Source organism: Hydra vulgaris, chromosome 15 (assembly GCF_038396675.1).
Source record: "Hydra vulgaris chromosome 15, alternate assembly HydraT2T_AEP".
In the NCBI taxonomy this organism is placed as follows: Eukaryota; Metazoa; Cnidaria; class Hydrozoa; order Anthoathecata; family Hydridae; genus Hydra; species Hydra vulgaris.
Genome location: NC_088934.1, coordinates 3,326,769 through 3,342,500, shown reverse-complemented (window position 1 = coordinate 3,342,500; position 15,732 = coordinate 3,326,769). Strand labels below are relative to the sequence as shown.

The window sequence follows — 15,732 nt, the reverse complement described above, 5'->3', positions numbered from 1 at the left end:
ACTATAGTGTGTGGAGTGTAGTTGAGAGTAAGGGTTGCAAAAAGGCCCACTCAAGCATCAAGTCACTGAAGTCTTCAATTACCCATGTTTCAAACTCAATGTCAAGTGACTATATAATAAGCATCTACCAATCCTTCTGTCCTAGGCTTGAAGCAGTGATAAAAAAAAAAAGGAGACTTAATTGAATGCTAAGGTGGAAAAAGTATTTATCTTCAACTTTTCTTCTATTAATATTCCATGAATATAATTTTTTAGTTCTAAAAAGTTCACGAATCGCTGCCGCACCCTGTGTGTATATATATATATATATATATATATAAATATATATATATATATATATATATATGCATACATATATATATGCATACATATATATACATATATTTATAAGGATATATATATATATATATATACATATAAAATATATATATACACACATATATATACATATACATACATATATATATATATATATATATATATATATATATATATATATATATATATATATATATATATATATACACATATACATATATATAACACTAACACAAACTTATATATGTATATCTACTTAAATTTATATGTATATCTATCTTACCTGTTTTTCTCTTTTTCTTTGAAACGCCACAAATGCTAAACGCATATCAATTTTATAATCATACAAAAACTGATGAGCTTCTTTTTCACTGACTATTTCATCTTGTTGAGAAAAAGCTTGTTTACTGTATTTCATAAATGTATCTGTAAGCTGAGGTAACCTTTTTTCTATCCAAACCCTAATGGAATGCCAATCTTGGTTTTCTACACAATTTAATGCCATTTCACAATGCTGAACTGAAAATCCTTTATTTTCAGCAACCTATCAAATTAAAACATAGTGTGTGAAAATATTTCAGTAATTTAATATTGTATTTTTATGATACAAACTTTTGCTTATTATAAATGTAAATAATTTTACTTTTCTTTTACTTTTTTTTTTTTCCGCCACTACATAAAATTTGAAGCTTTTCTTACTTAATTTGAAGATTTTCACTACATAAAGCCTAGAAACCACTTAATTTGAAGATTTTCATATTTAGTTGTTTTTATACTTAATAAAAAAAAGTTGTTTTAAACTTAAATTGATTTTTAACAAAATAAATTTACTACAAACCCCTGAAAACCAAAACCAAGCTTCTAGATCAATAAGAAGCATAAACATAACTAATTTATTCAAAAATGTTAAAAGATATTTATTCCCAGACTTCACAAACTAATTGATTTCAAAAAGTTCTTAAAGAATTTATTTTATTAAAGTGAACCCAACTGGATGCAATATGGATGCAATACTTTTTCTGAAAATGTGAAAAGCTTGTTCAGATGTAGGTATGCCAACAATAATACATCTGCATAGATTTTAATGTGATTAAAATCTATGCAGATATTGTGGCTTGAACATTTGACTGATGTAAAAATTAAAAAGCCACCAACAAAACTTATTAGTACAATGAAAATGGTTTTTATGACAATTGTTGTAACGTTATGTTATAAAAATTGTTGTTATGACAATTGTTGTAATATTATGTTATGAAAATGATTATAATGTTATTTTATGACAATGGATTGTTGTGTTTTAGATAATTGTGCAGTTATTCAGTTAAATAGTGAAAAAAGTCATAGATTCCATATGTCCACAGCTAAAGGAATAGACAATGAGGTACTTAACAAAATGTTTAGGCATTTAATTAGGGCATCCCATACTTTTCAAAAAACAACTTTTTTTTATAACAAACACTTAGTCCTTGTTATTTTTTTTGCTTAAAAGAATGTAAATTAAAAACCTGTTAAAATAAAGCTGCAATTAATAAGTAATTATTCAAAAATTTATTTATTGCTATATTTTATTGACTTTAAAATTAACTTGAAGCGTAAATACATTTTCATGCAAGCAATAATTAAGAAGCAATAATTAAAGCTCTATAATTTTTTACATAATATATATATATATATTTTGTACTTCGCTTTAGTATTTTTATCTGTTCTAACCCACTAATGTCATATAGTTGAAGTAAAAGAGATAATTTACAATGAGTGGTGTAAAAACTAGAAAAAAGACAAGTACAGCAATGTCTGATTTAGTAGGTATACAATTTTTGAGGACATGATTGCTTTATTTTTAAATTATATATAATATTTTATTAATATAATATTATTTTAATAATATTTTGAATATTAAGTCATGAATAATACATTTTCTTGTATAAAATTTGATCAACAATATCATTGACATTGAAAACAATAATGATACCAAATATTATTTTTCCAATATTATAATCTCATATATTTAAAATTAATATTGTTTGTTAATATCTTATATCTTAATATAATAATATCGATATAATGGTAATGATATAATGGTAATATAATGTAATCGATATAATGGTAATCGATATAATGGTAATCGATATAATGGTAATCGATATAATGGTAATATAATGTTAACAATAACTAAAATGTCGTGTGATCGTATGCTGTAACTGACCACGCTTTCAATTTTTTTTCTTTACAACTTAACCACAACGGTTAAAAACAAAAAACCATGACGGTTTTGTTTTAACAAATGCTATAAAAAAGTTGTTATGCTATGAATAACTTTTAATTGTTGATCTTTCCTAAAGTTTATTTTTTACGCAAAGGCTTTAAATAAAATAAAATATTAACTATAGTTTAAAATAAAATATGACATTATTTTTTAATTTACACTGAGTTAATTAAAAAATAATGTTATATTTAAATTTTTCTAATGTAGGCATTTATTTTGTATGATAAATTTAAATGATCGAAATTATTTTTCCATGTCTTTATAAAAATTCTTTTGAAAGATAGTTTAAGTTACTTTAAATTATGAATAAGTTAAATTAAATCTTCCATTGCAATGGAATGATTTAACTGCTTTATTTTTTTTTTTGTTTCTATTTTTACAAAAAGTTGTTAGAAACTTTTTTTTTTAAATTTGACTAACTAATCAGAGCATAAAATGATTAAAAATTACTATTTTAAACAGACTACTTTTTATTAAAAAATATATATAACACTTTTTAATAATTTAAATAAAATTTGTTTATTCATTAAACAATCATTAGAAGTAATTTGTGAAAGCGTTTTTCATAACTTTAATAAAAACTTTAACTTTAATAAAAAACTTTAACAAAAACTTTTGTAACTTTAATAAAAAACGTTTCATAAGATAAGTTTTATATAAGTATTTTATTTTAAACAAAATTAAAAATGTAACAAAAGAAACTTTGAGTTTGAGCTTTTTGAGTTTTAGTTTAGTGCTTATATAATTTCTTTTTTGTAAGGTATTGTTTTCTTTTTCTCATAATTATTTTTTTAATTTTTTTCTCGTATAAGTTTAGCTAGCCCATTTCTGAAATGTTTAAAAATTATCTAAACAATCGCTCTCAAAAAATAAAATCATTTGCGTAGTCAGCAATAGTGCTCGATTGCACGCCATTCCTGTCCAAGCATGATAAAGTCTTGTTTTATTTTATGCTTGTCTAACTATGAAAAAAAGAATAAAAAATACATATCTGTTTATTGTTTACCAAAAGAAAAAGAAGAACCTAGAATTCAGTGACATTATAATGAAATTTGAAACTGAACAACTACCAGTTCTAAGTTACAAGTGTAATAGTGGCACTGTCTTACAATCAAAAGAATTTATTCAAGGAACTGGAGTGCCACAGTGAGGACTATTCTAATTATCTAATGATTTAGTTTTTAATATATTTGTATTGATAATATCTTTTAGTTTCTATAAAAATATTTTCTGATTTATGACATGAAAAACATTGTTTTTTATGTCATTAAGTAAAATGAAACAAAGTTTTTATTTTATAAAAATATATATCAAAATAATAATATTAATAACACTGTAATAGCATTCATTGTTATTACAGTATTACTATTATTATTTTTTCATAAATTAAAGACTTTTTATTCCCATCTACTTTATGTTGTAACAATGTTACTAATTTTATATTCATAATAATTTTAGATTTCTTCTTCAAATTAAACGTGATTCAACATATACAGCATTTCATATGGCTTCACAGTGTTTTATTTCAACACTTTCACAGAACTGAAAAGAGTAATAGACAAATTATCTATTTTATCTGAAGAAGTAATAGACAAATTATCTATTTTATCTGAAGAAGTTCAAATGACTAAAAAAAAAGAAGTTTTACAAGAAGAATTATTTGTGAGAAGTACCACTGTTGAGAAGCTTTTCTATTCACCAGATATTATTGTTCAAGCCTTTGAGTATGTGGCTGTATCTCAAGCATTATACAAGCATTTAAGAAATGATTTTCAGCTAGCTAGTGTACAATCTTTAACAAAAGTGACCTCAAGAGCAAATAAGCTTGATACTGTTTAATTTCCAAAATATTTCACAGTTTAAAATACAAGCAGTGCTCATGCATTATAATGGTTGATGAAGTATACACTAAAGCAACTGTCAAATTTCATGGTGGAAAAGTCTATGGTCATGCTCAAGATAACCAAAAGAAGCATGCCAGAACACCCCTTGTTGTAATGGTTAAATGCTTATTTGCAAAACAAACATTTATTAGTATGGTGTTTAGTTTGAATTCTGATTTCCAACACAGTGTCGTTGTTAATGTAATTGAATCTATTAAACAATTCAACGGAAAAGTTATTTCCTTACTTTGCAATAACAATCAAGTAAATAGACATTTTTTTTACTCTTTTTAATACCATTCATAATAAACCTTGGAGAACTAAAACAATTATATTTTTGTTATTATTTTAATAATACCCACTTATGGAAGAACATAGGTAACATATGGAAGAATAACAGAGAATAATAATTGGCTTACCGAAAAGATTAAAGAGATTAAATTTGGTAAAGCTGAGAAGTTGCTGGTTGGAAAGATCTTGAGAAACTGAGATTGTTTGAATTAAAGTTACTTGTTACATTATCTTGTCTAAATGAGATAGCCATATCTCCAAAGCCTGTAAAAAGGTAAAATGTGAAACTAGTAATGCGTTATTTTTGTGAAGAAACCCTGACAGCTTTGAAAACAAATCCAGTTATAAATCAGGAGGAAGTTAAAGGTACTGTTGCTTTAATGCAAATTTTATTGATGCATGGAAAATTATGAATGTACGAAAAATGTCTAATGATGTAAGATCCTTTGCGAGCTGTCATTCGATGTGCTAAAGATAATCGTCTACAACATTTATCAAAAATGTACAAAAATATTGGTGCAAAAAATGGTAAAAATAGAGTTAAAATTTTAACATTAGCAGCATCAGATGCACACAGGTTTAATAAACTTAACTATCTTTTTATTTGAATATCAAGATCACCCACTCAATATGCTAAGTGATTTTTCAATTGATTCTTTAGAGAAAGCCTTTAGTAAATTAAGGTAGGGTGCTAGTAGTGCCTACTTCATTTTTGCTCAACAAGCTGTTGAGAAAATTTGTATTCACCATGCTTTATTACTACTAAGATTTGATGCAGACTTATGACTGCTCAGTACATCATTTTTGTGATGGATGTCTTCAACTACTAACTGAAGAAGAGAGTGAGATTTTTGACATACTGAATGACTTGTGAAATGGGGTGTGTTTTTATTGCTGGATACATTGTTCACAAAACCGAAACAGATAACCTTCAAGAAACTTTTATTTACTATGAAATGTATGTGGTTCTTTCACTGTTACATTTTATTTATGAAACTAGATTTTTCGGTTATTGTTTGCAAAAATCAGCATCTAAATATTTTAAATTGATTAATGAATTTTATTTTTATTATGCTCCACAAATAAAAATCTGTGGCAGAATCTTATCTAATGTACTTTTTAATAACTATACAAATCTGGCTACTGAGCATTTTAAGAAAAAACCTGCACAAAAAGTATAGAAGCTGCAGTTAGAATTAGGAAAAAAAATAAATTTTAATTTAGAAGAAAATTGATATGATATATTTATTTTGTGTTTTTTTTAACCCATGGTCACTGTACCCTATGGTTTACTCCTTCTTTTTGTAGCTTCTATTTTAGGCAAAACACCAATACGAAAAGGTGTCTTTCATTATATTATATAGTATTATATGCTATAAAACTCTGAATAATTTTGTTTAAAAAAAGAAAATTGTTAACTAAAGGTTTCAATAAATTAAATAAATGATGAATTGTTAACAGAGGTTAGAGATTCAATCAACCTAATAAATGGTATTTGTTAACAAAGGGTAGAGATTTAATCAACTAAAATTATAATTAAAAACTATAATTATAAATACATCTATATAATAACCATAAAAATCTCTGTGTTAAAATTATTTAAATGATTTAATCTTTTTTAAATTTATTTAATTACAGTATCATAGCTCTTAAAGTATGATACTGTAATTAAATAAATTTCTATAAAATCCTGGTAGAAAAATAAAGTAGTGCTTAGCTATATTTATTTAGTATCCTATTCACAAATTTGCTTTAACACCAAAGATAAGTTTTTTATTTATAACCATATTTTAATTAAAAATAGACAAAACCAATATAAAAATTTGTAACACAAACTATATGTATTAAGCAAATATTGAGGTGTGTAATGTCTGGGTTTACACTCATGGTTGCCTGACGGTACCAGATGACCGAATTCTGTAAAGGGTGACTAAAAATATTCATTAGATGCAATTAAGTTGTCCAGTTGGGCAACTATTCATTTTTATCTGCAGTACAATTTTTTTTTTTTTATTCAAAAAACTCTATAAAAAGCTAAGTAACTATCTAAAATAATAATGAAACTAATGAATAATAATAAAAAATAATGAAATTATATGTTAAATGAAACTGTATGTTAAAAAATCGCGAAAGTTTGTTTTTCGCATTTTATATTATTATTAAAAAAAAAAGAAATTTATATGAGCATTTAAACTTATTTAAAGAATGTTTCCTTAATAAAAACTAAAGAGTTTTATCGTTTAAACAAAAATACTATTTTGTTTTTATTTTTTTACAAAATTTTATTTAAGGATTTTTTAACTTTTAGAGATAAAGTAATACAACTATATTTGTCAAAAAAAATACTTTGATGTATTAAAAAAAAAGACTAAGTAGAAATTCATATATTTATAGCTACATTTTAAATGATTGTCAAAATTTTACATTCACGTCATAAATGGAATAACAAACACTGAAATAAAAGAGGTGGACTTTAAATGAATAAATAATGACTGTAAATTGCGCCTGGAAAAGCGTGTTTGTTCTAATTGTGTAATTAAAACTTTTGAAAACTAGTTACTATTGGCCACAAAAGATTTAGTTGAATTGATGCCATAAAAATTACATTTGGCAATTCCGATCCTGCAATCATTGTAAGACCAGACAGCCTGCAATTACTTAGAAACGATTTATTTTACCGTCAAACACTATATTTTATTTCAAACAACCTCTAAAAATTGTTTAAATAGACATTCAGTTCTGATTATTTGGTTTACAATTAAGTTGATTATTGAGTTTACAAATAAGTTAAAGAACTTCAACTAAGTTGTATTGATTATTTTCATTGTTCATCGTGTAATTTATCATGATAATTATAAGATTAAGTTTTATGTTATTATTTATAATAGTTTCATTTATTTAGTATTATGGCACTGACCTTTTTCGCAGCACGTAAAAACTCAAACCTGTTAGTATGGCCAACGCAAGCAGTGATGATAGTCAAAGCCAATATGAAAAAAAATAACAAAAGAATTCAAACAATTCAAGCATTGTGGCTAAAAGAATATCTTGGCTTAGGTACAACAAAATATCGGAGTTGTATAAAGAAAAGGCAACAAAGAATATTGAAAGGTTTCTAAAAGAATTAAACAAGGAGCCCTAAAAGAATTAAACAAAGAACGCAAAAAAAAAAAAAACAGTATGACAAATGATGAATTCGAAGATGTCATGATTTGCTTAAATTGCCAGCAGAAGTATTATAATTCCAAACGATTAATGGAAAATTACACTCCAACAAAAAACGAGTTTAAACAGTTTCTATTTATATTCAGTGCTATATCATGTAGAATTGAGAGTGTCACTAAGAATTGCAAACCCACAAACACACAGCACGTCTACGCGATAGATCGACAAAAAAAACTTAGAATAAGAAAAACATAACAAGTTGAGCAAAACTCAACAGGTCAAAACAACTTTGTCAGAAGTTAAAAAAATGCACTTGAAACTTTTTTTTTGAAATTTGTATGGTGTGTTGTCCGATTACGAGTTTTTAGTAAGATTAGATAAAACAAAAAGTGTGAATATTGGGAGAACATATCACAAAAGAAAAGGAGGAGTAGATTTTGGAATGGCAATATCAGGTGTTTTTTAAATGAACTCCAAATGCATATCTCCACCGCTAAATTTTTAGCATTATTGTAGACAAATCTATTGATGCCTATAGATTGGAGCAAATGGTTATTTACCTGCGCTGCTCAATTAATGGAAATATCAAAACTTGATTTTTATCAATAGACAATGTATCTCCACCTAATTCATTGCAACTGACAGCCTTAATATTAAAACTTTTAAAAACCGAAATGAAATGGGATCCTCCACAGATGCCTCTAGGAACAGCTACCACTGTAAAAGGTCTAGAAGATGAATCTGAAAGAAAGGAATAAGCACACATAGAAAATGAAATATCCTACTTATTTAGCGGTAGTGACAACAATAACAGCAAATGCGGTTTTGAAGGTTTCTTAAGTGAAGAAGAACCGGACGACAATAATCAACTAATAGTACATGGAGAAAATGTAGCGCCACTAATGGTAAGCATAACTATGGATAGCGCAAATGTTCTAATTGGACGGAGATATAAAAGATGCAGCAAGCAAGTCAAAGGAACTCCAAATTCTAGAACTGTTTTGCAAGCAACTTTTCATCTTTCATAAAAATTCTACTACTATATCTGCAGTTTATTATAATGCATGCAAAGTTTATGATGTAAAAGATATTTTAAGAATTGAGTATTATTATAAGTATTGATAATATTGATAATCTTGATGTATTTTTACTTACTATTTTTTGGCGTAGTATTAATTATTTTTAGGAAATCACTATCAAAATTTCTATTAAATAATTTAGGCAATTTTTTATTTATTTTTATTTAATTAATTTAGTAATTTTACTTTTTAGGGCAAGTGCAGAGTCAAACAAGTTTACGGTACCAGATGGGTTGAGCATATGGTTAATGCATTGGAGAATCTTCTTAATGGTCTCAAAGTGCATATTCATAGTTACAACACCATCAGCTTGGAAAAAGACTACAGTGCAGCACAAAAATCAAAAGCTAAGTTCTTTGAAAAGAAATTGTTTGATCAGCACTTTATGTCTACTGTGATTTTTATTCTTAATGTGTGTAGATTTTTTCAGAGGTACTACACAAACACACAAACACACACACACACACACACATATATATATATATATATACATATATAGACCTCGGCAGGAGTAAATGAGTGCGAGAGCGAAGAAAAGCTTTCCTAAAACAAACATGGCAAGCCATACAAGCTGCTTTTCTAAACAGTTTCTTACAAGAGCTTTTGGTTTTTGCACAAGCTATCTGTTTATTTATTAAAAAAATTACTTATTAAACACAAAATTTGGTTCTATTCTTGTTACAAGCCAGGGTGCAACAGTTTTTTTAATGAACATTGACATTCGTATCTTTAATGACAAACATCAAATTTAAGAGATATATGTCTTATAAGCAAGTTTTATTTTCAAACAATATTTATTCTAGTTAATAAGTTATTAGATACATCAAAGATGCTTATTGTATTTAATCAATTTTTATTTCTTCAAAACAATTTTTTACGCATTTGCCAAGTGTGTGCAAATTAATATGCAATGACCTAACAATTATAAATTATTATTCATTGATACTAAATAATTAATTTTTCTCAATTTATTTCGCTAAATTTATTTACAAATTATTTACAAATAAAAAAAACTTAAAGTAGTTAAAGTTTTGAAAACTTGAAGAAATTAAAAAATATAAAAAGAGCTAAAAATAAAATAAAAATTATTTCTGTTTTAAAACTTTTAAAAATAATATCATATTAAACATTTAATAAGATAATAAAAATATCATATTATTGGCATTGTTAAACACACAATAAAAAATAAAAACCTAAAATAAACATAACAACTCTATATATACTCTATTAGTATATATTTCAGCAAAACTTAAAAATTCTTTTCAAAAGTTTTAAAAGTGTTTTTAATATGCAAATAAATATTACTTCTCTTTAAGATAAATATTTTTTTGCAACAACCATGCCTTTTAAAAAGCATTAAATTTTATCATAAAATTAGTTTTTTTTTTTAAATGACTTTGTGTTTTCTATTTTAGTTACAATGATACCTATATTTAAAGTGAAAAAATTATATTCTTGCGAGAGCCATAAATTGCTCCTGTAAACCATTTTAGAGGAGTGTGGTATTCATATATTATTATATATATACAGGCCAAGGCCTGTATATATATATATAATTATTATGAAGTATTATATATGTTCATTGTAATATAAACAATTATTATTGCTATTAAATGTTTTGGTAATATAAAAGTTTATTAATTAACATTTAATAATTCAAAATATTATAATTTCATGATCATGAGTATATATCTGTGATAATTATAGCAATATTTATAGCAAAAAAATATCAATATAGCAAAAACGATTTCTAATTGTTAAAATAAAATTCAAAAGTTCTCTCATTTTTATAAATTTATTATACCCGATTGTTCCATATACTGCCTGCAAACTCAACATATGCTAAAGACGTTTAAACTTACAGATGATTTGTATGATTTGTATCCATACAGCAGAACTAAGAAGATCTTAGATCTTAAAACGCTAAGGGATCGTCCATAAATTATGCAACGCTAAATTTATTTTTAAAAAAGAAGAAAAAGATCTTCAGTTCTTTTAAGTGGCAATTTTCATTAAACTTAATGAGCTATTTTGATTTTTTATTTAACATACAACTCTGCGAGGGAAAAGTTTGATCTTTTTTGTTTTGTTCATTAGTGAAATTTAGTATTGTGTAATTTATGAACAATCCCTTATTTGAAAGTTAAAATTAGGGATCAGCAAAAAAGTACATAAAACCAGAAAATAATGGAGAATAATACTATTTTAATGGTTATCTAAATTCTGTCATTGTTGCGCACTCGGGCGTAACGAGGGCGTAGTAAAATAGCTGTTAAACTCTAAATTTCCTTATTGTATCAATATTAAATAGCTTTAACTTTTAATTATTTTTAAAAGTAATTAATTCAATAAAATGGTTTAATTTAAGTTAAAATTAAAATTTTCAATTATGTTCTTATATAAAACATACTTTTTAAACCCCCTTACTGTTTTAAAAAGTTAAGGTCGCCGCGTGGCAAGTTAAAATCATCAGCTTGCTTTATTTTTTTAATTTGTGTTATTTAAAATGCAAAACAAAACAACTTTGCAGTTCTATAGATTTTATATTCTACATATAAACATGTTGTATACACATTTTTCTTGCACAAACTCAACTTATTTGGAAAAACAAGGACGCAACAAATATCCCCCCATTTTTTAATATTTTTAGAATTTTTAGCTTTTTTAAAAATCTTTTCATTTGTTAAAGTGTATAATATTACTAGATATGTTTGTTTATAATCTTTATAAAACTTCACAGGTTTTTTGTATTTTAAAAAATATTAAAAAATTTTTTACAAAAAATCACCGGTGGTCATCCAAATTTTAAAACTATATAAAAATTGTTTTTAACGGAAATAAATGCTGTAGATCAAAAATAAAGAAGACGTTGATGCAATCCAGTTTTTTGTATGTTTTAACATTTCCTATTATGAAGTTTATGTATGTACGATAGAAGTTTTACATTCGCTCACGTTTTCTAATAAAGCAAAGCTGTGACTCTTTCTTGCCATTACCTCGGTTGCAATGGCTGCTAAGCAGGCTTATGGAGCCGCAAGTTTTTTTCACGGCTCGGCTCCCGCTCCAAAAAAATGTCTGGCTCCCAGCTCGGCTCCGGTTTCCAGACCTAATAAGTTAAATTTAAATTTTGAATGAAAATTAAAAATACTCAGGCTTGTTTCCCAAGTTGGATAAAAATTTCACCTATTAGTTTTTATCCAACCCTCATTTTTAAAATGTGAATCCATTACTACCACATATTTATATTGTAAAAAATGATTAGGGGGCAAAAAAGAAAATAAAATATTCTATCAATATTAATTTTTTGCTATATTATCATTGTATTTCAAACCCAAATTTAAATTTCAAACAGGTCAAATTTATTTGTTATTTGTCCTAAGAAATACCAAATCATCAATAAGATCCGATGTCATATGGCTTCTTTGGTCTGGCGTCAGAAATTTGAGTGCTGAAAACACCCGCTCAACACTAACTTGCGTCATTGGAAGTGCTGTGACAATTTTACACGATGATTGTATAATCGAAGGGAAAAACTCTATTCCATCCAGAGGTTTTTTGCACGTCAAGGTTTCTTTTTGTTTCAAAAGGTCGTGCGCTAGTTTAGGTAGACTTCGAAGCGCGCCTTTAAATTCTCGCTTCTCAATCCCAATGTTCTGAATAGATCCTTGGTCAGATTGCTGACTCCTTTTTTTTTCTTGCCTGCTCCATTCTCTTAAAAATTTTCTTTTTTGGAGAAAAGTCTTTCATTTTCTCATCCGAACTCTTGGTAGAAAAAGTTTCACAATCTCCCTCCAATCTATGAAAACCAAACTTTTGCTTGTTAATCTTTTTTTGAACCAATCAGAGAGTGTCCTCAGCAACTACCTAAAATTTTTGAAAAGATAACAAATTAAATTTGCTTTAAAAAACTCTAAAATAATAAATATATTTTCAATTTCAAATCGAAGTAATCAAAAGTAACATCTTTTAATCAAAGTTTAAAAAACATTCTCACAAAATAAATGATGAGAAAAAATACCTGCTGTTCATCGTTTAGAAGACATTGATAGTTGTAAGTCTGCAAATACCACTGCACAGAAAAAAGGATTACTCATTAGGATTGCTTTCCTAGTTTCCATAAATTGTTTTATGGCTTTAGCAAAAACAGATTTCTTAAAATCACCCTCCATTAACTGTTCTTTTTACAGCTCCCAAACATAGACAAAGTGTCCTGGCGTGAGATCCTCAAACTGAAAGATTTGAGTAGCAATAGCAGGTTTTTCAAGAATACTTTGTAATTCCTGTATTTGTTTCCACTGATATGGCTGCACTGCAAAACTCCCTTTTGGATATTTTCCTTCCAGCTCTTCAACAACATCACGTAATTCTAAAAGACGCTTAAGCATTTTAAATGTACTTGACCATCTAGTTACATTGTCTATAACTGCCACCTATTTTTTTTTTTTTTTTTTAAATCTAATTCACTCCCAACAAGGCTGCAAGCAACCACTATTCAGTTGGGAGTTACTGGAAAACAAAGGAGTTAAAAAGCATGAAAATGGTTGACAAATGATTTAAAAAGTTGTAGAGTCAGGAAAACATGAAGATGGAAGAGTTCCAAAGGGTTGAAGTCCGTGGAAAAGAAACTAGACAAACAAATATTTTTTTAACATGCAGGGACAGATACAGAAATAAATAAACCTATATTATAGAACATATTTTATTCTTGAAATATAACAAATAAACATATTTATTAGTTTGCATAAAAAATTTATAAAATTACTTTAAAAGGTTTTGTATTTTTGCAAAATTCCATAGCAATTGGAGCATGACAAGCTTTTGCAACTTTATGAGTACGCTAAAGTATTACTTTGATTTCTGATTCTTTCATTGCATTGGTGACAGCAAGTTGAAGGGTGTGTGCACCACAATGTTGAAAATAAATAGTGTTCATATTTTTGGAGATTTCGTCAAAGTAACCATCATGCTGCTATTCACAGAATTCAGAATCCTCAGTTTCACTACTTGCATCTTCAATAATCTGTTCTTCTGTAATATCATCTCCGCCTTCATCATGATCTTCACTAGGTAGTGTTTCTATAAACTTGTTTATCTCAATCGTCTTGCCAAAATCATTCACCATTTTAATCATGTTAGACCCATTGTCAGTACTAATTCCAAGGATTTGTTCTTTTTGGATGCCAAACTTATCAGTAGGTTTTCAAGTGCATTTTGAATATCTTCAGCTTTGTGTCTGGCATGTATGTCGATGACTGCTAATGTTTTGATTAATATTTTGCCGCTAGAGAAAAATTGAGTATTGACTCCAAGAAAGCTTCGCCGATGTCTTGATGCTCCATCAACTTTTAGGAAAATTAGTTTTCCATTCAAATCGCTTCTCAAATCAGAATGCTTTTTTTCAGCTAAAGTCTGAATTTCCTGATGCATATTTTCACGACTGATCTTTATGCCAAACTTTTTTGCCAAATCTCGGGTCAAAATTTCTATTCCATCTGGGCTAAAAATGTTAAACGAAGCTCCATTTTGAAGTACTAACATATTTAAAGCTTTTTTGAAATCTTCTTTCGATATTGTTATAGTAACTTTGTTAAAAAAATTATCAAGTATCTTTTGTCTTTTTTGTCCACCAAAATATAGAGAATCTCCATTTCTTGACAAAGTAACTTCGGATAGATTTATATTTCTTTTTTGTGCGGCTTTTTTCTTTTCTTGCTCCTAAACAATTTTATGATGAAGTATTCCGTGGCTCTTCTTAATGTGACGTTTCATATTTAAGGTTGGTTTTTTTACTCGTTTTCCATCCATTAGCATTTTAACTTGCGCGCCACAAATATTGGCAAATAGATGCTTTTTCCTTTTCACTGAAGGAAAAGCATTTCAATTCATCCTCGAACATATCTTCGTTTACAACCACGGTGTTTTTAGTCACATCAGTCAAGTTAAATGTAAATCAACAACTAATAATCCTAATTAGAATTTATTCAGACCAACATCAAGATAAATCTGTAATTAAACTAATAGAACCTTCTAAATAAAAAGTTTTTAATTAATGTTGCTTTATAAGGTTTTAAAATAAGTTACCTTAACTCACCAGAAATGAGGATTATTTAAACAAAATATCGCGGAACATATTCTGATTAAAAGTTTTAATTTATTAATTCTTCACTTAAATTGCAATATATAAATTTATGTTTACATGTATTTTAATAATAACAGTGTAAAGGTTTCGCGCCAGTTTTTTTTTTTACGAGTTTCAACTTTTTTAATTGGTTGCTGTTTTTTTAAATTACTTATAAAACGTGCATACATAAGAAAGAGCATATCAATTACAAATAACAACTAATAAACATGCTTGTCGGAATTTTTTTAACACTAATAATAATAACAATAATAATCGTATAATGACACCCAAAATTAAGACAAAGTTTCCCGTTAACTGAAACGTTTTATATTAAAAGAAACAATGATTAACTTTATTTTTAACTTCTGAAGTAAGAAATCTAGCTACTGCATAACGGCTGCTCCTAAAATTGCGGAGGGGGTTTGGGGTGGACAAAATTCCCCGATTCCATTTTTAATATCGCCCAACTGCCGCTAATAATGAATATAATTATTATTTCTCAAAGTTATACCCAAACAAAAAAAATTTCTCTTGACTATGTTACCAATATTACATGTTACATGAATTATGATTTAAAATTAAACCAACTGGGAGGCTAAATAAAGCTAA

The 15,732-nt window shown here is 26.9% G+C and overlaps 1 protein-coding gene across 2 annotated transcripts in view; it reads right to left on the bottom strand.

Annotated features, from left to right (window-relative positions):
* Positions 1–15,732, bottom strand: part of LOC136091611 (E3 ubiquitin-protein ligase RNF31-like) — a 118,273-nt gene that overhangs the window by 70,339 nt on the left and 32,202 nt on the right. For both annotated transcript variants that reach the window (XM_065819316.1, XM_065819317.1), the window contains exon 5: positions 602–862. In XM_065819316.1, coding sequence (XP_065675388.1) covers positions 602–862 — 261 coding nt within the window. The remainder of the gene's footprint in view (positions 1–601; positions 863–15,732) is intronic.